The sequence below is a fragment of the Acanthaster planci genome, linkage group LG04 (assembly GCF_054643075.1).
Source record: "Acanthaster planci isolate LZ-2023a linkage group LG04, COTS_SCS, whole genome shotgun sequence".
NCBI lineage: Eukaryota > Metazoa > Echinodermata > Asteroidea > Valvatida > Acanthasteridae > Acanthaster > Acanthaster planci.
In genome coordinates, this window is record NC_141780.1 from 2,645,937 (window position 1) to 2,670,148 (window position 24,212).

Below are 24,212 nucleotides of genomic sequence, written 5' to 3' on the forward strand. Positions count from 1 at the left end.
GTTCTTTATTCAGAACATCTTCAGGAAACAATACTGATAAACAAACGTAATATCTGTTTATGTCTGTTTACCAAAAAGAAAAAAACAAAAAACAGATCGCGCAGAGCCTAGACCTCTCTGAAATTCCAACCCTGCAAAGGACTGTTCGGAATGGAACAGAAACCCCAGGATACCATTGATGCCCTCAACCACCACTTTTCTAAAAGCTAAATTTAAATTAACTCATTCTCCAAGGCCTCTTACTGAGAATTCCAAGTGGAATCTTCAAGAGGGCAGATAAGATCATCTACATGGTGTCGTATCCGCCAAAATAGTACGCCGTGGGCCCGTGCTTTTTGTTGCTCCCCTAGTTCAAAAGCCTACTGCGCCGAATGTCCTGGTGAAAGGAAGTTTGGCATATCATCTTCAAAAGGAATTTACCTGCTAAATGTAAACCAGTCTGGATTGTGTGCTCTAGATTTCCTCGACCAAACTGTTTGATGGAAATTATATGCATATAACATTTTTGACTTGGATATCCTGCCGTCTATACTGCACCGGATGGTTCGTGCAATCTGGTGCAGTGTAGACGGCAGGATATCCAAGACTTTAATTAGTGTTCAACACTTTTGTCTTGGAATTAGTGTCGACGATTTGTTATCAAATAACCTGATAAAAACATGATTTCCAATGGGCGTGACTCATTTACCGATGAGGTTGATAAGATGAGTTACGAAATAGGTCAAGAGGGACTGTGTCTGTGGAATAACCCCTTATGCTTATCATGATTTTTTTGGGAGGGAAGTGATTTTCACTCTTGGAGTGGCCCGGGATTTATTACGGGCCCACTCTATTAGAAGAGTGAGGTTTTCACTCTCTTGCCTTTAGAGAGTGGGAACTCTTTAATTCCCTTCTCAAAGCGTATAAAATGTCCTCGAAATCTATTGTTAATCCAAGAAAAGCCATCCTCCATTTATAGCCCTCCCTGGCCCTTCCACCAAGAAAGAAAACCCGCCATGAGGAACTTGAAACTTGGTTCTGAATCTACCCTTGCCCTAAGGTGACCCCCTCGGAAAAGGGAGGGGGCGTAGAGGGGCCTGGTATCTTATTATAATATTCTAAGCGACAACCAATTCGGTTTAAACTTTTGGACAATTCGAGAGGGAAAATAAATAGCGGTGGAAATATTGTGCTGAGGCTGACACCAGGCGACAGAAAAAAAATAACCGTTTCAGATTTGATGGCCTCCACGCAGTGCGGATACCATTCCAAATTCGTATTTTTTTTTCACACAGAGATTATAATGAAGTTTCACGCGCCTTCGTACTTTATCCCCGAAACAGGGAATTAAAAACGACGGGCTCTATGTATCAGCTTGTATTGGTACTATACGTACAACGTTTGAGGAAATAAAATCAGATTTTACTGAAAGGTGTTTTCATGGACTGCAAACTGACTGCCACAGCTCGGTCTTTCCTGTCTTCAGCGCCCAGAGGGCGGTATACCTGTTTTTAGATTTTCTGCATTGTGGCAGCGCCATTCAACCATTTGATGAGCGCGTTGACGTCTTGACACACACGCTTGTTTGAATCTGGTAAATAACGTAATTATGCAGTTTTCGCGGGGGATTTGAAACACCAAATTCTGCTTTAAGAATAAGATTTTACTTTATAGATGTCCTATAAAGTGTCCACAAGTATTCCGATGTTGCGATGATAGCCTTCAACGTATTCCGTATTTGCCGTGTCACGCATGTTCGAAGGGGGACAATCTCCCCACATTCCACAATCCAAAAAAAAAAAACAAAAATCCCCCCACGTGTCTAATCAGCTAATCGCACAGATGTAGACGAGCACTTTCCGAGTATTTTTTACCACCATCAACTAATAAGCTGTTCTGTGCGAATTTGTAAAGATGATGATGTTTGTGAGTTTGATATGTTCATCGCAAGCCTAGGCCAAATCTTGTTGGGGGTGATTCCAGATTGTAAACACTCACGAACGTGGTAAATGATCTCTCAACTGACATGACTGATAAAAGTGGTAGTAGGCCTATGTGAATGTATCCAAGTCCAAAAATTGAATGAGTTGTGTAACCTTTAAACATTTCTGCAGCTGAGATATGAGTATCTTTAAAGAGATACCATTGGACCAGACCAGATCCTGGACGGGGTTCGGTGTTGGACTCGCTGTTGGTGTCGTCGCTGCGGCAGCAGTTGGTTACTTGTGGAAATATTCCAAATACAGATGCAACACGGATGACTGTAAGTATACCCCAAGATGAAGTCTTTTCCCCAAACCGGCTGTCTTTCAGAATGGCCGAGAGCAAAAATTGAAAATGGATGTTTCTGGAAGTAGGTTAACGTTTTTCTGTCTTTAGTCACAGAAGCTGAGGGATAATAATACTTGTTTATTCATTTTTGTAAAGTGCAAACATTATATAATTGTCTTCAAATGTGATGTTCAATGAAGACATTCAATGACATGGTCTAGCTGAAGATATGCAGGCGCTCAGGCAGCTGGCAAATGACTCACACCTGCCTACAGCCAGAGATCCCGTGTGTTGATTTTTACGGAGAAAGAAAAGAAAAACTAAGAGACCTGGGAGAAATACAGCAGAGAACCAACAAACAACTCTACTCAAGTGTGGTCTGGGCCTGGAATCGAAGCCATGACCGTACATCTATGATGGCTTTTAGAACGACTGCCTAGAACGTTATCCATTATGACTTGAAGTATCCCCTCACCAGCATAGAAGAAATAAACCGATGGAACAGTTCTTCAGCCAGGTTCACTTGTGCAACCAGCGTACTCGCTAAGCTGTACATTCAAGCACAAATTGGTCACGCATGCATGGTGCACTTGGCATGCATGAAACTGAGTACTTGCATGTTGAGGTCCCTCCAAAGGAATGTTGCTGTGCCAAAACATCATATCCCAGTGGATTCTTCATTTGTTGCGACATATCTGTTTTGTTTTCAAATTCAGACCTGCAACCCGGTGGTGTGAACACTAGTCAGCAGCTGACCATTCTCAGTCGGTCCTCATCGCGACCGGTGACACCGGTACATTCCCTGAGATCAGGAGACTCAGGACGCGGTGCTGCCCAGCACGCCTCGCCAGGCAGCCCCCACCACGATGCCGCCAGAAGGCATGATGGGAGGTTGGACGTTGGCAGGGAGCGCGGAGTGGAATACACTGACAACCAGGGTTTGTTGCATCTCCTCTACAACATGGCCGAGGACCAGTCTAGAAAAGGTGCAAAGCTCAGTTTTGTGAACGAGAAGTGAATGATTGAGAAGTACAGTAACAAAGAAAAAGTTGTTTTCTTCTATTCATTAAACATGCCTGATTGTAAAATATGCAACAAATTTCTCAATTGCCAGAATGTATGTGATGTATTTATCTGCTGTGTCCTTTAAAAATCTGGTTGGTGATTTTGTTTTCGTGCAAAACGTAGCAAAACCTTTCTGCCAAGGCTAGCACACATTTCTGATGTTGCTGTTTGATAATCGTCAATTTCCCTTCCGAGGAAGTTGAAATAATGAATGATTACCTTTTTATACTTACCGGTTATCGTCTTTTTTTTTTGTACAGAGAGTTACGTCCATCGTGGCATCTCCTGCAACCAGTGTAATGCAAGCCCCATTTGTGGAAACAGGTTCAAGGTAAAAGGAAGTTCCTTTTCTGGTTTTCCAGAAATAGGTTTCTGTCAGTTACGGGATTTGATAAAAGAGTTCTTTTTTCAGTCAGGCATGGGGAACAAAGAATTGTTGCATACTATTAGATACTGTTGCCGGACTGTAGTTGAGCTGTCCAGGCGACGATGCCATGATATTGGCAAGTTGAAGTTCAGTTGTTGGGTGTCTGTACATGGAGTTACTGTGAGTCCAACCCATGTACACTCGGTATGTATTTTTTCACGGTTTCACTTTCTGCTGTGGTGAAGTGTATGTCTGTGTCAGGTAAAGTCATACAGATCTCTGTTGAGGAGTTTGTTGTTTACTTTTGAACTGTCTGAGATCCACCGCAGTGCTGGAAACCAGTGGCACATGACTTCTGCTGCCTCAGATGAGGAGCACCAAGCCCCGTGTAAAAAAATAGCAATATAGGCATCCTCAATTCTTCAAAATCCTGCAAACTTTCTGAAAGATTTTGAAGAAACTAGGAGGTCTTGAAGAAAGACAAGCCTAGCCACCCTCGCTTGGGAGGTTGGGAGAGTTTTTGAAGGTTCCAAGCACAATCTTTTTTTTGGTAAAAGTTGAAGCAAAAGTTGGTATTATTTCCCCCAGTGTGCCAACTGCATAGACTATGACATCTGCGAGAGGTGTGAGGCTCACGACAGGCACAACAGAAGGCACGTCTTCATCAAGATCAAGATTCCAATTCCACCCCTTGCCAATCCCAGAAATGCCCTCGTCAAACCCTTCTATCCAGGTTGGTTGGTTACTGCGCATCCAATTCTCGCGGTTGGACATCTGGGAAGTTTGTTGCATTTCTCCATAGCATGTGACCGCTCGAAGGGGAATTTTTACCAGGCCGTAGTGAGGTCATGCCGACTTTGAAAATGCATTTTCTGGCATTGTATTGTAACCACTAACCCTGCATTCAACAAAATCAACATAAGAATTGTATTTCTGCAGTATTGTGACAGATAAGACTTCCAAATAGCCTAGCCACCGTTACTTCATTTGGAGCTAGGTGCCCTATGTCGTTGAAGTGCTAAGTACTGTTTGTAGTGTGCGCATTAGATTTGGGTTGATCCAGGAATATTCCTTATGAAACACTGAACTAGCTTTGATTATGTTGCGTGTTTATCTTCGGCAGTACATTAGCATTGCTACGAGTCAAATTACAAGCATTGCTACGAGTCGACACTAAATGCTTGTATGAAAATGTGTATAAAAATCCTGTTGCTTTCATGGATTCACCGTCGACTTGGGTTGAGTTGAACCCAAATTTGCTTACGTCCAACTGATGTATCTCTGACAGTTTTGTTCCTAATGTGTCTCTTAGGTAAAGAGCTCCAGAGAAGAAGGCTAACATTGGATGAAATGCAACGTCTTAAGTCAACAACATACTGTAAGTACATTACTTTGTGTTAATAGTTGACAATTCCCACCCACAGACAAAATGTTGGAGAAAGTACATAATCTTAGGTGAGTAGGTCAGTGTTTAATAACTGACAGTTTTTACTAACCAACTTACAACTCCATCATCTTCGTGAAGGTTGTTGTCTTCTACTTTGTCCAGTTGACCAGCATGAAATTGAAGCTCTCTTTGACCAGTACCGAACGCTCTGCACCAAAGACAGGGGAATAACAAGGGATGTGTACGATCTTTGCTTGGGACCAATAGGACTGGAGAAGAATCTGGTCATGGATAGACTATTCAAGGTCAGTGTTACCATGGTTACAGCTTCAAAATGCGAGGGGGAAAAAGAATGGAGTTGATATTAAATGATGCGCAAGGATTGTAATAATAGCTGGTCATTCAAGGGGTAGCTTAGGCCGTGTCCGAAACGGGCTTCCAGAGCTACGGCTAAGGCTATTGTGTGCGCGTCTCCGCGCATTTCCAATGGAGCGAAGACCTAGACCTAGCTCTAGACAAGAGACCTGGATGCAGCCTTAGATAGCAAATTAATATATGAACCTCTCTAAATCACATAGACGGAGTAGCTAGTTATATCAGTGTAATACATGTTTCAGTCTCAGGTATTCAGTTGTATTGCGGGAGAGCCTTAATCTTGGTTGATATTAATGCTGTGTGTTTCCCAGTTCTATGATGCCAACGGTGACGGTTACATTGACTTTGAGGAGTTTGTGCGTGGCCTGTCGATTCTCATCAAAGGAACCCCAGAGGAGAAAGTTAGATGTAAGTGCAGCAAAAAGTTGGTTAAACTTTGCAGGAAAACAGTGGCACATTGTATCGAACCTTGCCAGGAGCATCAGGCCCCCTGTGAAGTGATAGGTGGGTTTCTGCTTCTGTCAATGTCAAGGAATCTTCCAAAAGCTTCTGATGGAGTTTCAAGGGTAATGAAGGTTTGGGGTTGATGGTAAATTGAGGTTGAAGTGCACGTGGAAGCTGATACCTGCCTCCCTGTTTGGCTCGTAGAAGTCGATGTCTTTACTATTAGATGTATTTTGATTTTTACCCATTTCTGATGGGACATTTTCCTCAGTGCTTTCTCCCACTTCTCTTGGCGACTCTGAACCCTGGCTCTGTTGGACCTTCCAAAACACTCCAACATGAGCAAAGCTTGCAAGTTAAATTGGTGGCCTGGCGTGCTGGCCTCATGCTCTTGATGCAGTGTTGGGCCAATCAGCTAGACACGCCGATACCCTCCATGCAAAGGGCTTTTGGAAGATGCCTTACCTTAGCAGTAACTACTCCTGAATCAGAGGCTGCCGTTCCCCACTTTGCGTAGTTTAGCATTCCTCCAAGTGTGCTGCGGACCTCCGCCGTTTTTGTGTTTCTACAGTTACGCATTGGCAGTCATGGAAAGTGATATTAAAATGATATGGAGGCCAGAGCAGGTCAAAGGTCAAGTGCTGTCTGCCCAGTGCATTCATACCACAAACTGTTGCCTCTGACACGGACCCATTTCTGTTCATCACCCTGCCTACTTCAGATGCTTTTGAAGGTTACGACCTGGATGGTGCTGGCTGTGTCAGTCGTGACAACTTGAGGAAGATGTTCAAGGCGTACTTCTACATCACGATAGAACTCGTCCGAGATGTCGTCAAGGCATGCGAAGAGGAAATGGTGAGTTATTGATTGTCGGTTTGAGTCACTAAATTGAGCGCCAGCAGTGGGAACTGAACACTTCTCATCGGGGATACCTGTAGAGCTGCAACATCTACATCTATTGATCATTTAGGCCAGTATTTTTTTAATTTGTTGGATCACAAATGCACAGACAAATGCACTCTATTTTGGCTGAACTGGAGAAAGTCCAGCGAATGCTATATCTATCACTCATCTTCTGTTAAAAATACATTCAGTAATTTCGTTTATCCTCTGGTTGACCGTGAATTATTTAATTGTATGTAAAAAAGGTAACTTTGAATTTTGTTTGTTCTGTATTCCACCCTCCAACCCTGCCAATTTCATATTCTGTGAATAACCCCCCCCCCAAAAAAAACACGCTTGGAAAAGCAAAACAAGAAGGTTTTTGGAGGGTTGCAGAATTATTCCAGTTGTCTCCAATATTATGGTTTCCTTCAAGGCTACTGTTTCTTTGGCAGTCATTTTTTAAGAGAACCATTAGTTTTTAATTGAATAGGTTTCATTGATATTAATGTATGTCGGATTTTCTGATATGTCGTAATCGTTAAAGAATCTGCACGATAGTTAGTCAGATAACCTTTATGCCTGTCACTTTTTGTTTCAGATGGCAAATTTTGATGACACCCAAGGCAGACCTGTGTCCTCTCTCTTCAGTGCCCCAATCCCCACTGACACCGGGCCAGACCCCAGCCAAATCACAAAGACCCCCTTCCCTGGTAACCCAGGGAGCAGGTGAGTGAACTTACCTATCACCAGCTTGCTTGCTAGCAACCCTGTGTGCTGACCCCACCCATTTCTTCTCAGTGCCAAATTTGCAACTCCAAACTTCTTTAACCACATCACACCGGGGGCATTTTGAATTTTGATGATGCTGGGACGGGATAATTATCATTATTTTTGTTTTCAAAATTCTTTAAAAATTCATTTCTTCATTTACTGGACACTTACACCCACACGAAGGACTGTCTGGTTTATACTATTAACATCTATTGACACCAGGCCTGCTGCCTTGTAAAAAGAGCCCAGATTGTGCGGTGTTACGTAATATTCTTTTGTTCATGAAACTGGCACAGTGGACTGCTGACCTCTTTTCAATCTGGGCCAGATTTGCATGCAGCGGTGCTGTGTGGCTCATCGCTGCCGTGGTGGATAGCTTTTGTCCCCGGTGGTAATCAGCTTGCTCTTTAAAACAAGGGTGGATTTTTTTCCCTATTGAGAGTGAAAAAGTGTTGGTAAATCCCAGCAGCCTGGTCTATTGTTACGAGTATGGTCTTTTGTTACAAGGCCTAGTTCCCTTTGTCCGATTTCAGAGACCCCGGCCACCATATGCAACAAGGTATGAGACAGAGAGAACCCCCCCTGCTTTGTGTTGGTCATTGTCTCGCAGTAATCTGGGGAATTCCTGTCAGACATCTTGGGGGGATGTGTTAAGTAACAATAGTCTGGAATGTGTATAGGGATTGGACATGTTGGGGCGGGGTACCCCTCGGTCTCATTTCTTGCTGGGTATACCGGCCACGCGTATAAAGAATACGTGTTTGAAACAGGAATCCCTGGCGGCAAGTGGTTAAGACTGTATCATAGCTCTCCTCTCTGGTAACCCAGTACCTTGTTCTTACCCATGAGTATCCTCCATCCCCCATAAATACTAAAATTTTCAGTTTAAAACCCAGAACTTCACTCATGCTTTGCTATTAGTTTTCTTAAAAGACATGACCCAAACCAAGCCATTCAAAGTTCTTATGATTTCTTCCTAATAATACAGAAATCACTTAAAGTATTCCTTTTTTTTTAAACAGAGAGGATATGTGGCCCGTTATGGAAGCTATGTCTCAAGACGCCATCGAAGAAATGGTGGAGAACATCTTCAGGACAGCCAATGTTGACTTGGACCAAAGGTGAGATATTGGACCACTCAATGACCACTTCATGCTGAAAGATGTGCAAACATACAAGGATTTCCTGTATGGTAATACGGAAAATGTTTAAACACATTCCATCTGTACTCGTCCCCACGCTCGAGTGATTCCCATTGAGTTTGTATACACACAGAGACTCAAACCTAAATGTAGAAATTGAGCAATGATGCGTTAAGAAATGTCGCAAAAATCCTGAACATATGACCGCCAAGGGTCAGCATTTATGTAGTCCAACTTTTTAAAGGAATTGTGGTGTCTTGAAAATCGGTATGTTCAGCCCGAAATAATTAAAACACTGCCCTTATTAACAAAATAATTACATAACAACTTGCACTAAATTACAAATAATATGATTTTAGCAAATGGAAAGTGCAACAACATACCTCATCATTAACAAATGTCCAGCAAAGAACAAAGATAAAAATGCTCCCAAAACCTGTGCCCACAAACAGTGCCCTCTTCTATGAAGGTGTTGGGCTTCACCTTGCAAGTGACATCCTTAAGTGAGCGTCCCTGTAAGGTATGTTAAATTAGTGTTGCTACTGTGGGGATCTGACTTCGTTCTTACCCTGCCCCTCTATAAATACTTCTCCCCCAGTGCCCCATTACCTGACCCAGTAATGCACACTGTGCAAAGTTGGAATCTCTATTAAAAGTACTTCCTGCTGAAGTACAGAATACGGGGAACGGTTCTTATTGTCAATGTGGCAATTGGTTGTGAGCCCTACCCAAGGAGATATTCCTATGGTAACCAAAACGTCTCGGGTTGCTTTTCTTTTAGCCACAAGTTAAGTAGGTCTGTCTCTGTTTGTTTGTTTGTTTGTTCAAAGACTGTTTTTCCTGTGCATTTGAATGCATATTCTCTCCTAGCTCAGTGCTCCAGCCAAGTTTTAGTGGTTCACTGTGTCTTTGCTAGGCTGCTCCTAGTTTCGTCGAAAGATTTTGTAGCTGTGGGTTACAGCTGTAAGCTAGTGCCAGATAGCAGGTAGAGTGTATGAGGGGTCTTGTGCCCAGCGCTGAGTGAGGTTTTTTTTTTTTTTTTTAGATCAGTGTGGCTGGGGACGCATTATATATGTGTAACTTTGTGGGAAGCAGTCACTTATTTCTTATTACTGTTCAATTTTTGCTACCAAAGCACGTTGAAGTAGATCTTTGGTTTGCATAATTGTCCACCATCGACTGCATGGGCGGCAATTGTGTAAAGTGCTCACCTCTCACTGCCTGTGTCCTGGGTTCGATTCCCAGCCTGTGCTACACGTGAATAGAAGGCTTTTCTCCCGGTTCTCCGGTTTTCCTCCCTCTGCAAAAGTCAACACTTACGATCTCTGGCTGCGCTCCGTGGGTGGACATGACCATCAATGATCCTGTGGTCATTTTGCAGCTGGCCTAGGGCACTTTGACCACATTGTAGTTTAATGTGTCTTTGTTGAACATAGTTCCATGGAGTTTGTGCTTAATAAAATGAATGCTTGGGAAGAGTTTCGTATATGGACGGCAGTAATTATTCTATACAATGAACTATTAGCCACCAGAAGGCAAAAACATGTCCAGAAAAGTTCAATTCAGAAAGGAAAAAAGCAAGTTGTTTACTTAGAAAACACTTAGAATTTTTGAGACCAGTCTCATAGGGTTTGTGTACAGGGTGTCAAGCGGTGTCCATTTACATGTATAGAACTCTTGAATGCTCTATAATTTGTCACTGCCCATCAGCTTTTTGTTACCAATTTATGCCAGTCCAGTCTTTGTATTTACTGATTACTGTATTGGCCTAGCCCAAGCTAATCTTCCTTTGGTGATTTTCAGTAAGGGACTAAAAGTGTGATAGGATAGTTTTAAACTGGAGGCCTGGTGCTGTTAATGGACCAAGGTCCGTTTATTGGAGCCAGACCCCCTTGTAGGTTACCTTTTAGTCTGCAGTTTCTCTCTGCACGCAAATGGAACTCATTGTCATGATAGACGACGATGTCGTAAATGTCATGGTGAATTTAATATTTGGATCTGCCTACATGTATAAATATTCGAATAGCCAGGTGTGAACGACGGTGGAAGTATTTATGCCTCTCATTACCAATTCATTTGTCTCCAGTTTCAAGTTAGAGTGATGATGTCACACATTTGGTTGAATTTTTCAACGTTTCTGCCAGTGAGGATATACAGCATATGCGAATGTGCTGATTACCCGAGTGTACTATTACCGAGCAGTGACATAAATTAACACTTGTCAAGGAACTAGAGACATGAGTTTGTTGTGTCGTTTATTCATGTATAGCATGGTATTAACTTTAAAACAAGTAACAGTACCTCATGTCTGCAAAGTTCCAATTGCCATTATATAATTGCCTGAACCTTAAGGATATTGTATGATTTGCTTTTTAAATATCCATTTAGGTTTGCTTAAGGAGCTTGAAGTTACAACAAAAATAGTACATCTCTGATTTTCCAAGGCAATCGTAATTCATTTCCAAATCCTGGTTATATAATACACCTGGGGAAAAACCTTGTCATTGTAAGCAGGAGAAACTGTACATTTGTGGACGAGAGGAAAAACGCTGAATAAGCATTAATGACAACAAAACTAACGTTTCAAATTAATCTTTATTAAATGGAAAAAAAAAATTTACAGCTTGATTGTTCAATCGTTTTTTTGTGTGTGTTTAAACACTGTTAAACAAGGAAGACCCACACAAGGAAGACCCACACATCTTGAACGTGGATTGTGTCTAGGGTTACATGTAATGAAGTTTTCTAATCAAGCCATTTGTTATATCAGGTTTGATCGTAACTCAAGTAACAAATAACAGGATGTCTGGTCATTTGAAACAAATGCCTTCATTAAGGCAAATGATGTCTATGTAGGTCTATGCCTTTTGCCGATCACAAATACATGTATGCATGTACATGTTCACTGTAGACATGGCTTAAGTTATAGATGGCACATTTACACATTGCTAGGATGTAGGTTCTCACTTGACCTACAATTTATTTCTCTTGGGTTAAGGTAAACACTACCCATCTTCTCCCCATCCACAGTGAAGTAGTGAATCTCATTTTGGGTAGTCAGTCCTCGGGGAGGGAGATAAGATCGCTTTACGTCTAATGTAAACTCTCGCTGAGCAATCGGCCCATAGCTAAGAGTAATCTCTATAGAGTTTGCCCGCTTGAGATCTGATGAGGTCTGATTCCTGGTTGAGGTTCATTGTTGGCTTGCTTTGTCTCGCAGGGATTTGATCCAGTCATTGCCAGATTGTTGTTACCTCATCATGTATGTAGGATTCTCATCGTAACAATATTTTGTTTGCTCAAAATTGTGTGAAGCTTGATGAAATGTTGATATTGCCGTGGTCATTCTTACACACTGTTGACAAAAGCCTGACAGAATTGATCTATTTTATTCAAATGGCTGACTAAAAACTACTGTACGAGCATCCCATAGTCACTGAGTTACAAATACTTCATGCTACTGACGTGTAACGGACAGAGACTTGAATCCTGGATGGAGCAAACGTGTCCATGAAAGAGATTGTGGGGGTTCCGTCTCTGAACAAGACGGCGAACTTTTCACCAAGCAGTAATCAATTTCCCTTGAGGTGATGCTCCGTGTACGTGGGCTTGTTTGTGTGTGTCTGACATAGAGGAGTAATTTTGGAAATCAGAAGCATATTTGCGCCTGTACCAGGCACGCGTGGTGCCAACGGCACTCTATTGTCTCGCCAACTTCTCTATTTGTCATAGATGAGGGGGCGCTTTAATGCACGGAGGGAATTGTACTGATGAGAAAACTGAGAAATGCGATTAACTCTAAGCTATGCTTTGGTTGGCATCTTGCCAAAATGTGGGAGAAAAATCAGAAAATATCGAAGTGCGAGGGCTGCTGAATTTATCCAATCACAGCATCCCCACATGCTGGTCTATTTATCATTGGGCTTACCTCGCATGTCACCTCGACATTTATTCTGAACCATATTTTCTCATCTTCTCCTCGCATTCTCCTTAGAATCACGCTGCAACAGTTTCGGGAGCTGACCGCTGTGGACAGCAGCCTTCTTGCCTGGTTCGATGCCCTAGGGACGGTCTTCTAGCCACACACTGCCCCCCTTCCCCCAGAGCCTTCTTTTTAGATTAAAGGTAAGGCATATTTTGAATGAGTTATTCATAAGGCTTGCAAGATTGATGTCGGCTGGCGTTGCAATGTCATTATCGGTACTAGGGTAGAAAGTGGGGAGTGTCGAAGTTTTTTCTGAGTGTGGTAGTCTCAAACCTGTTGGGAGCACGTAACACTTGGTAACTTAAAGGGAAAATGGAGGCCATACTATTTGTATCATAATCTCTTTCTAATGTGAATAGTTGTCACAGTTACTTTATCTCATGCTGTATAATTCATCTCAGTATACTCTCTATGCATTTCCTGTCCTGAGGCATTTCAGAAAAACTTATTTTTCCCCTCAATCCATGTTTGAATAGAATGAGAGTATAAAGTCACAGCTAGGCAGGATGTGTGGATTAAGTGATTTCAAAACTTGTGAAAAAACAAATAGTTTAAATGATGACTGTCCCCCTTACAACCAGAGAGCACTAACAGAGGAATATAGAAAAGACAAGTCAAGCAGGTTCAGGTGTTTATCTTGCCAATTTTCATTAATAATAATAGTAAAAATAGTACAGGTTTTATGTAGTGCCCTCACACTAATGTCTCAAAATGCTTCACAGTATGACCAAATGTACATCAGTAAGAAAGAGATGAAAGCAATTTTATAAATAAATGGAAATGATTTTAAAAAGTGAGTCTTTAAGCTAGATTTAAACATAGATTTAAAGTCATCGTCCGTTTTTTTTTCTGAGTGGTACATTGCGTTCGTGTGAGTGTAAGTGCCTGAAGGGCAGAAATCTACAACCGCAATGCGAGACTGAACTGAACAAAACTACCAACCTCTTCGCAAGGAAGAAGGGAAGCCATGGGTGTTGCATGGGGGGTAGGAAGAGGTGTCTAACTTCCAGAGTGTACCTCTCCGTCTGCCAACGTTTCTTTCTTATCAGTAGACAAAATCCTCCTGACATCATATTCTCTGCTTCATACTTGTATCAAATTATGGTTGAGCATTGCATACAGATGCACATGTGTATACTGTTTGAGTTCACAATCAAACTGCTATTTATACCTCTTTATCACGACAGAAAGTGTATGTTGAGCCCTTTGATTCTAGTGGGAGTTTCCCGTTGTTAAAGCTGGTGAAACCTGTTGTTCTTTCTTCATACTACATTTTGCATTTATATTGGTGGTAATTAAATATCTTTTGTCACAAGCCTGCAAAAATGGCTGAAAATCTCAATCGGACATTTCTGCTCCATGAAGTACTTTTGATTTGCTAACGTCAACTCAGTCTAGCCTCCTAACAGCTTAAAAGGTTTTACTTTCTAAAGCAGGAGAATAATGGAACTGACCAATATAACTAGGAACACAATTTAATTTCTCTTTGTCAAATAAACAACCCTTCATTCCTGGCCTTATCAGAGTGACAGCTTTGTTGTTACAGGGAAAGTACATGTACAGTACAAATCCCTGCACCTCAAGGGAGTCATTCATAAAATCAGCCTTCCTGCTTTGCCTATAAATTGTCTTAATGGGACTTCAGATCTGATGGGGGCTGTAGTGCATGGATGACGTAAAGGGATTGGCAGGAGTGACGAGACCAAGTAATCACTGCTGCTGTCCCAAGAGGTAGGCCTACTGTACCAAGTTGGAAACTACCGTACAAAACCAAATCATATACTCTGGCTGTTCTTGTTGTTGATCTCGGACAAGGTGTAAATCAAAGTATTCATAAATTGTGTCAGAGTGAGCAATTTGAAATGCTTGAAGCTTGAACAAAAATTACAGGGAGATATCCTTGAAGAGAAAGATAGGGTGATTATCTTCTTTTGTTTTTAGTTTATTATTTTTCCATCTCCATGTATTAAGGAACAAAGTTTTTATATAGTTATTCTCATGACGAGTCAGAAGTCAAAGTACATTGTACGAGTGGCTTTGTACACGTGCACATAGAAGATATACCAGTATGGCAATACATGTACATTGTGAAGAGTGAAATTTAGACTGTACGGAAGGTTGAACAAAAAAAAGTGTCGTTTGTTTTTCATAGTCTGCGTGTGAAATAGGCCCTATTAAAATCAGTGGAATGCATCAAATAGTCAAAGAAAAATGAAAACTGTGTTAAGGTAAAAACGGAAGCATCTGAGCTGAGTGAGATATATTAAGCGCATGAATATAATGAAAGCCTTGTGTTCAGAGACTAGAACTGTTCAGGAAGTGTAACGCCTGGGAAAAAACACCAATGAGATGGTTGCAAGGACTGTAGGACAAATGGAAGGTGTCATTTATAGACCTTTCTGTCTACTTCATAGTTGAACTTTTTGCCTACCAGAGGTCCCTTAACTTTGGCTGGCCATTTGTATAAAGACGCTCAAGAAAAATTTCAAAAGTATCATAAATTCTCACAACAGCAAATGACAAATATACTACTCAAACAAGTTTAGGACCACTTTTTATTTTGTGTGTACTTGTTTATACAAGATATTTCACTGCTGAAAATGTGCATTTGATGCTGTGCAACATTTTTTAATTTTTTATTCCAATGAGAACACCATGTAAACAAACAAAAAATGAAAGAACTAGACCTCACTCATTGCTTGGAAAAAAATTACAAGTTAATAAAAAAGTGGTCCTTAACTTTTTATGAGTAGTGTATTAAAGTAATCAGTGGCAATACCCCAAGTTTATACTAATGGGGGTAAACTTGGAACAGTGCTGAGTTAAAAACACACCTGCTACTAAAAAGGATGGTAGGTTTGGAGGATTTGACTACCCTTACGGAGAGTAGGCAATTATGAAAAGGGGCTGTTCCAGTTCCTCAGATGATTGCGTTTGCCTTCAGCAAAGTGAAAATCTATAGTGTAATTTGACAGTCGGGATTGCATTAGAAGACATTATTGTGGTGGCACAACACATGTGAGCAGGTGGGGCACGGACCGTTATATGCGTCTTGGACCTACAGGGTGTTGCCATTCGCCAAAAGCATGCTCATTTCAAGCTTAAGAATGTGCAGGTGGCTGCAATGCCACTGCAGTTATGGGGTCTCCTCAGATATAGGCTTGTCTGGTACCCAGCCTCATACTTTCAGATCCTGTCATATTCGTCTGTGTGTGTGTTTGTGCAGTTGACTGAGCTTGGCTGAGTTCATCTATTATTGACCACATATGCCCTCGGCTTTCGGCGGACAGCTGTGTCTAGTCACCGTGTCACCAGTTATGACAGCATAGGATAGATTAGCTGCATTATGGTGATCAGATTGTGTCTGAGCTCACTTAATGTATCCTAGTGGCATCTCATGTTGAAATGGATAGTGGTTCATTTTGGATAGTCAGTAGAAATAGCTGAAAATCCAGGTACTGGATTTTGATGTAAGGAAAGTGACGTGTGTTAAATTAACAAGGGAACTTTATTTACCCACATTTCCACTCACGGTAAAAATGTGTACTTTTCACACAGTCTCAGACTAAAAGGTGTATATACTGACTTCGGGCATTTCTCAATCAAGAGATAATATGGGGTTGCATAAAGGCAAGCTCCAACTTGATAGCTGTGTAAATGTGAATACAAATTGTTGACATTATGGCTGGTCAAATTTAGGAAGGCTGCTCACGTTTTAGCTTCAGCAAATTTCATTTTGATTTTTGTGAACTTCAAAGTTGCTCAGCATTCACATTCGAGTGAAGCCGGAATTGGCTGCAATGTCAGACATTTTTTGTCAAACCTGTATATTGTCATCAATACTCCTTGCACTTTGCCGATTCTCAATTGCGGCAGTTAATAAATTAACAGTTGAACTCATGGAAGGTAACATGAAACCTAATACATTAATTTCTTCATTTACTTCATTTGATATTATTGACATCACTTGTTATCAGGAAAATAACACTCAATTAAATCATTTGTTCTTAACTTATTTTCATCCTTGTTTCTTTAACTCAAGGCTTGAAACAAGCTGTCTTTTTTCCTCTAAACCTTCATAAATAACTTCTTTTAGTGTGAATTATAAGATGAAAGTTTCGTAGTTGTGGAGTTTAGATATTTCATCCAGTGGGGACATTGTACTTTTTACCAGTGAATGGTACCTCGATTATTTCAATCCCTAATTTCTTGTTGTTTGTTTTATCAACAAACATTTCATTAACCAGAAAGGTAAAATAATTGTATGCCCATGGCTGGCGGTCCTCTGTAGCTGGCTTGTGAGACGTCAGAGTAAATGCCAGGCTTTGACTTCTGGCCAGGCATTCAGAGTGATATTCATTATTCAGTAAGCCATCGTGAGAGGCAGAACTGAGCAGGCATGCACATCATAGCCTTTTGATTATGTTAATTTCATAGCCAGAATGAACAAATGGAAGAGAAAAAAAGGGAACTTAACATACAAATGGAACAAAAAAACAAAGAAATGAAATTCTATGTCCCTTTTGTGAATGTTGCTTGTACAGAACTCAGGGTTATTTTGACATTTGAATTTCATCATTAACCCATAACCCATTCAAATCCATCATTTTTGCAAATATTTATTGTTTTTTTTTCATTCACCAGGACTAATGCCAGTTGCCAAGGAAACCCACTGCATGCTGTTACCATGGAAATATGAAAATGACTGCACAACTAATCTCCACGGCAATTAATAATTAATGAGCTTTATTTATACCAATATGTAAACATGCAGAATGAAGAATACTATGCACTTTAATAAATTCATATTGTAAGCATTATTGTTACGTTTCACTAGTTAACTCATCCATGAATTTGTTTTCAGTTGGGGATTAAGGGAAAACATCATCCATTGTAAATTTTGGGCTACAGAAGTTGAGGATTAGTTCCTCATCTGGGCCCAATTTCATGGCGCTGCTTACCGCAAGCAAAAAATGTGGGCTTATGGGGAATGTATTTCACAGGTTAGCAAGGAATTTGGGCTTGTGCACATGCGTACATCCCGTAACTAAGGATTCTGTACTAAGGTGCTAAGTTTTTAAGCACAGAATTTTTCTGCTAGCACGGTCAGCGCAGAATTCTGCGGTAAGCAATGCCATGAAATTGGGCCCCGTTGGTCTGAAAAAAAAAGATCATGCAGCATATCGGAAGAGCAATTTTCATTTTTTACTTTTGATCTTGTTACACTTATTGTGTGTAACAGACAACATTGTAACTCACTTTCTTACACTGCACTGAAACACAGACCAATGTCTTTGTCCTGCTTTATGGACACAATAGTATGAAGTTTGTTATAAGAAGAAAGTTTCATTTCAAATGTGTGTGATCCAAATTGGACCAAAGGAATGAGAAAGAAACATGCTTTGTACTTGTACGTTTTATTTCATTGCAGGTTTTTCCGTTCAGTTGGCTTTACTGGACAACAGCCATGATGCCAATATTGTGCAATAACGAATCATGTTTTGGAGGAAAGTGTTCAAATTTGCAGTGTTGAGTCCATCACAAGTCCCTTCATGAATCCTGTTACGAGTCCGTTCACAAGACCAGTCATAGGAAGCAGGGTAAACAATCACAAAGAATGCTTTTGTCAAAGTTCATTTAAAATAGCTTGTGACCCGGCTTAACCACTTCTCAGTGTTATTCTGCATTGCACTTGTCCAGTGTGGTGTGGTTTTTTGCTGAAAATACCAATCTTTTCAAAACAACAAGGTACCGTGCCACAACCACAGCCCACCAGCCAATGCTGACCCCTGGAGGTGGTTTAAGATTTGTGCGACATTTTTACATGTTATAAGGCATCAACACTCTTTCCAAATTCTAAAACTGTGTCAGGGAGTGATGTTTGTTACAACAGCCGACCATGGCCCAAGGCTGCTTGAGGGCCACACACACACACACCCAATCTCGAACGGACTATCTCGAGCCTCTTTGTGCGCACAAACTTGCAGGGACTTGTGATGGAGTCATCTGCAACACTGCTCATTTATATAATGCGCACAAACCAGTGAGCCAGTTGGGTATTCCAGCAGCACATGCCCAAAATGAAGTGTGCCTGCGGTCATTTGGACATGCGCGCCGGGACTGCCCTGGCCGTGCAGCCCAACGCAGACTTGCGCATGCGCGTGCATTGTTCCCGAAAGACCTTGCTTTTCTTGCTAATTGAATCCATCATCAGTAAGATCTTTGAGCAATGGGGGAAGAGGGTAGGGTAAGATCGGGAAGGAGGGAGTGAGATGAGCCTGTATTTCTTTTACGACAATGGGTTTTCCCTCAGGGAAGTTATACTTACAATGGCCAGTCTACATTTAACAGCCAGTGAGGGTGTAGAAATTAAAGAGTCTGATCTATACATGTTTATATTAAAACTTTTCTGGATCAGCTGTTCAGTTGCACTGAAGTGTACATAATCTCTTAAAATGCAGTTGACTAATAGTAGAGCACAAAACGGGCCCTAACAGAGTCCAGAAATCGGCTTTTCATCTTTCATATATCACAAAGGCTGTCGTATGAAGATTGTAAAATTCTCTGATGAAAACTATTGTATAAATTTAGTGTTCATGAAAATGCATGTAAGACTGATGTGTCCTTTGTTCAGTCTTCAACAGTGTTCACCTTTATTGGGATGATTAGCTTGTAACTGTCAAGAGAGAGAGTGGCAGGACTGTTATCCGGTCCATCACAAGACCTCCTCATAAGTCCAGTTACAAGAAACAGAATGAAAAATGGCAAGGGGATGCTTTTGCCACAGATCACTTGAATAGCTTGTAACTTGGCTTAAGACTGGATGACTTGTGATGGTGGACTCGCAGGGACTTGTGAGAATTTCTGACGGTCAGACTACAGTCCTATGCATTAATAAATCTTGCAGACTCCTACAAGGCCTTTCAGTGGATTTCAATATACCTGGGATGGGTGAACAGTTCAGGTAAACAGTCAGAAGATGGCTGATGTCAAATGAAGATGTCTTCTGCCGCTGTAGTACAGCACTGTCCAGTTGGGCGGCAAACTTGAAAGCTTGAAAATTTGGCATCCATTAAATGAACACACAGCCACACGTACAGGAAATCTATGCTCAGTGCACGATAAACTGTAATTACAAGATAACTGCAGACAAATAGTATAATATTGAAGACAGTGGAGTTCTTTGCAATCTCCTCTCCATTCATACAGCTACAACATTTAGTAATCTGTGCGAGGTTGAAATTCGCGCTGAGTAGTCGGTAATATGAACTGCCTTGGATTGGTTAATGCAGTTGTGCTAATGTTACGTACATGTACGCGTACATCTACATGTACACAAAACAGCGCTTAGACTTTCTAGCTTTTATGGTGCTATTACAGTCTGTATTTCTGATCACTATCTGCTATGTACCTGAGTATTCCCCTCACCTGCAAGAGAGAGGCTGGTAGGCCAGTGTTTCAAGTGGACACCTGGCGTCCACTCAGAGATGGTCTATTCCAGTGAAAAGTGGTTGGATGTGCTCCCGCTCCATGCCGTACTCTGCATTCGCTGCCACAGGATATTTTTGTTGCTCATTCCTGCACAGAGCCTAGTACCTTCGCATTGTAAGTGTGTGTGTTAAAATTGTTACTGGATTGTTACTAGACCAAAGTAAAGACATTTAACAAATATGTGCAGAACCCAAACATGCATTGCCTACTGCACAGACTGCCACTTGAATGTAAAAATGCCAGGCCTCAATTACCTGTGCTGTGATGGTGACTTCCTCTTGTTATCTTTCAAGCAAGCCAAGCAAAATGACTTTGTTTATTTTGCCACCATCTCCCTCCTGTGTATTGAGCTGCAGGTGAATCCAACACACATAAAAATCCCTTAGGAAAGTGACCCGTGATTCCTTACTTGCCCCTATGCTGCATCCTTCATATTAAGAATCTTAACAGTGAGATTGGATACAGTTTCAGTGAGTCACCGGTACCCAGCCATTGATCGGTAACAAGTTCACACCTGGCTGTTGGCCCGCTTCAAAAGGATTTTAAAGAGGCGAGGGGAAGTCATTAGATCTCTGGCGTGAGTTACATTTATCAGATATCTCGAGTACCATAGCAAGTTATTATATATATGCCATAGTGACTTAAAATTTTGATCTCATATTTGTGGGTTATTTTTTCAGCTTTCAGCTTTTTTTGGCAAAATATTTTTGCCAGAGAAAGATGTGTGCATGCCTGACTTGGTCTCATTTGGTTTAGGCTGGGTAAAATATGTTGTTTTTGTCTTTGAAATTTATTTTTGTTCTGACACAGATGTGCTGCGAAAAGGATTGTTAACTGTGTCCTGATCAATTATAAGGTACCGTATATGTACATGAGAATTTGCTAAGTTGATACTTATTAATCTGTGGAGTATCTTTTCCCACTTCCTCATTGGCAAAGAAGAGAGAGTGGTAAGAAATTTTCAAGCAGGCTTGAGCACACAGCTTGGATGCACTCAAAAAGTGTGCATTCCAACAGAAACTTCTTGTGCATACTTGCTACAACCAGCATCAAACATGTATGAACCTTTGTGGCACACACTTGCGGAATTTCCTTTATTAAATGGGACCACATTGCCACATAAAAATAAACCAACTGTTGTTCCTGCACGGAGTGGATTGTCCCCTGACCAAAATTAGATGCCATCACTGAGGATGTTACTTGCTTTTGTTAGTGTCATGTGGTCTTGCTCATGTTCGTTTGACACGTACCTTTAAGAAGGGGTGCAAACTCTGCTCGAAGAGGTCCCACCTCTGTAATGGACTCTAAGTTTGGTCGTTGGCTAGGTCTTCCTGTGTATACATATGTATACATGCGTTATGTACTCCCCTCCTTGAGTAATTCCTCTAGGCACCTGTAAGGCATCCAGACAGGTGGCTGTTTTTGAATAACAAGCCTGTGGAGATTGATCCGGATGCATGACTTGGTGGCCCCGCTCCTGCATTTGTACCACCACTAATTGTGTATCTCTGATGCAGAATCCATTGGATACAGCATCAGCCTTTGGCGAGTTGGGCCGTGGAGGGAATGCCAAGTTTAGCAGTGCTGGCAGTCTCTTGGTATTGATTAGAATACTTGGGCAACTAGAGAATGTATAGTGCTGAAGATATAAGGGGCATGCTTTCACATGTTTTATTTGAACTGGCCTCCTGTTTTTCACATAGTCTTGTTCTTTGAGTTGTAAAGACACCAGAACTATTGAAAGATATTATGCCAGATGTACAATATTTTGCAATTCCCCTTGAAATTCCTCGTGCTCTGCTGCTGCACGACACCCAGTAAAGTTGGGGGAAAAATCCAGAAATTATTTTGAGCATTCTTTGAACTCCAAAGAAAACTTATTTGAGGGTGATTTATAGAAAGCTATGGTTTGTTTTTGGAAGGGTTGTCTCAATTATAATTTACAAAGAAGGTAAGTAAAAACAGAAAACAATGAAACTAGTTTAAGTACTGTACCTGCCATCTTAAATTGGCTATTTTAAGTATTTTGGGCACTTGACACAGCCCCTAAAGGGGAGATTTCCTCTCAGTACTATCTTTTACTATCCATTGCTATCCTTCCTGTTTGTTCCTCTTCTTTTAGCCATGGCCCATGCAGGAGCAAACGACCCAGTATTTAGGCCCAGGAGGTTATTAGAGACAGCTGGCAATTCAGCATAGAAACGACCTTGATTTGCATGCTAACAAATCAAAACACATAGATCATTACATTTAAAGGAAATACACTGCAACATCGTTAGGAGATTACACAAAAAAACCCAGATACACTGTATGTTTTTGTACAGGGTGTCCACATAAAAAGTATACCGAGATGAAAATTACTGTAATAGCAAAACTACTTTATATATGGGAAAGAGAAATATATCTCTAGAAAGGGCAGGATGCCCTCTTTGCAATGGTATACAGCTTGTGATGTTATTGACACAGGTGAGTGAATAAACTAGACCAATGTTAAGGGAACTGAAATCGGCACTGTGACACCCTGTATGGTGATCTTGATCATTAATTCAAACAAACGTCAGCTACCACATACATGCAGATGAAGAAGTGAAGAGTTTGTCTTACCAACTATGAAAGTTATCACAATTTTTGTCTGGGTTTGCAGTATTTTTGCTGAAATCATGACTTCAGATCTGCCACCACAGTGTACAGTATTAGCCTTTTTGAGAATTTGAGAAAGATATCTTGAATTTCCTCACACAATACCCATGCTGTAAATCAACTGTCCTCACAGTTCAGACAAAATTCTCCCTCCCGAAAATACATGACTGGCAAATGTGCCAATCAATTTAAATTAAAACGCCGAGTGGAGATGGCGAGCTATACAAAGAACCACTTGACTTTGCCCGCCTGCCAAGTGTCCCAATCTGACGGTCACACTCGAGATGCCATGGAAGGTACCCAGCAGATTGATTGGAGATAGTAAATTGGTTAGTTGTATGCAGGGACCTAGTCGAAAATTTCAAAGGAATTCCCGCAAATTTGATTTGAGGTGAAATTTCAAATTAAGTTTCAAATGAATGAAATGCTTTTTCCAATATTAAAAGAAGGAGAGCATACGTCTTGGAATATTTTTTTCCCAGCCACTGACATTTTGTTTTACCCCGGATAGAAGCATATATTACAGAAGAGTTTCCCAGAAGAGAGGAAGTTGTTGTTTGGGTCATTCATTAAAGACGTGGAATATGTTTCCCTAGAAAAACATCTCCATGTAAACAGGAAACTCTGGGCTGGAGAGTGTCGGCCTAAGGACAGAAGAGACAAACAATATACAGTTTGGGATGACAAATATCGTAGGCAACTGTCATATTTAGGCCATTTTTTATCACACAGCTCACACTGCTATAAATAGTTTAATTATGACCTTATGTCAGACAGCAGGCAAAATGGACTCTAATGTACATGTACGTGTGAGACTACTTTTACCTGAAGTCCACAATGCATTGAGTGCTTCCAGTACAATCTGGTCATGCGAAATGTTAGGCGACTGTATTTGATGTATTAAGGGCAATTGTTACTTCACTTCAGAAATCTTGCACTGGAATCTCTGAAGAAAGTTTTAGTTTAATTATATATAACGGGTTTGCCCTTACCACAACGTATACATCTTGAAAAAGTTTTAGTTTGTTGACACTTGGGAAAACAGTGAACTGTGTGTTTGCTATTTTGGGGTGTAAACATTTTTAATGCTAGTTTTTCCTCATCTGCCCCTATTCTCTGTAATTTTAAAATAAGTGTGATTTTCACTGGCATTAGTGTAGATGGAATGGTGTGTTGTCAAGACACTTTCCAGAAGAAATGTGTGCCACATGAGCAAAATCATGTAGCTGTCTAGGCGATTGGTTGTATGCCCCGTTCTCAGTGATCCATGAGCAGGGTTGAAAGTGAACCTTTCTGAACACTTGAGTCATTTTGCAGAGAATTCACACAACTTTACTTGTTTTCCATTTTGAGATAGATTTGAACAATTCTCTCCAAATTCCGCCCAGAATCGTGCCATAAATTGTCCAA

At 41.0% G+C, this 24,212-nt stretch overlaps 1 protein-coding gene across 3 annotated transcripts in view; it reads left to right on the plus strand.

Annotated features, from left to right (window-relative positions):
* Positions 1–1,468: 1,468 nt before the first annotated feature.
* The window catches only part of LOC110983659 (synapsin-like), a 180,044-nt gene continuing 157,300 nt past the window's right edge, over positions 1,469–24,212 (plus strand). The window contains exons 1-13 of one of the 3 annotated variants that reach the window (XM_022243094.2): positions 1,469–1,573; positions 2,094–2,242; positions 2,967–3,236; positions 3,576–3,646; positions 4,271–4,415; positions 4,995–5,060; positions 5,232–5,374; positions 5,756–5,852; positions 6,610–6,743; positions 7,372–7,499; positions 8,567–8,665; positions 12,681–12,811; positions 17,316–19,278. In XM_022243094.2, the coding sequence (XP_022098786.1) occupies positions 2,101–2,242; positions 2,967–3,236; positions 3,576–3,646; positions 4,271–4,415; positions 4,995–5,060; positions 5,232–5,374; positions 5,756–5,852; positions 6,610–6,743; positions 7,372–7,499; positions 8,567–8,665; positions 12,681–12,765 (1,380 nt within the window). In that variant the 5' untranslated portion in view covers positions 1,469–1,573; positions 2,094–2,100 and the 3' untranslated portion in view covers positions 12,766–12,811; positions 17,316–19,278. Of the gene's footprint in view, positions 1,574–2,093; positions 2,243–2,966; positions 3,237–3,575; positions 3,647–4,270; positions 4,416–4,994; positions 5,061–5,231; positions 5,375–5,755; positions 5,853–6,609; positions 6,744–7,371; positions 7,500–8,566; positions 8,666–12,680; positions 12,812–17,315; positions 19,279–20,609; positions 20,740–24,212 lie in introns of those variants that run through there. The other 2 variants (XM_087135455.1, XM_022243092.2) reach the window with 2 other exon arrangements.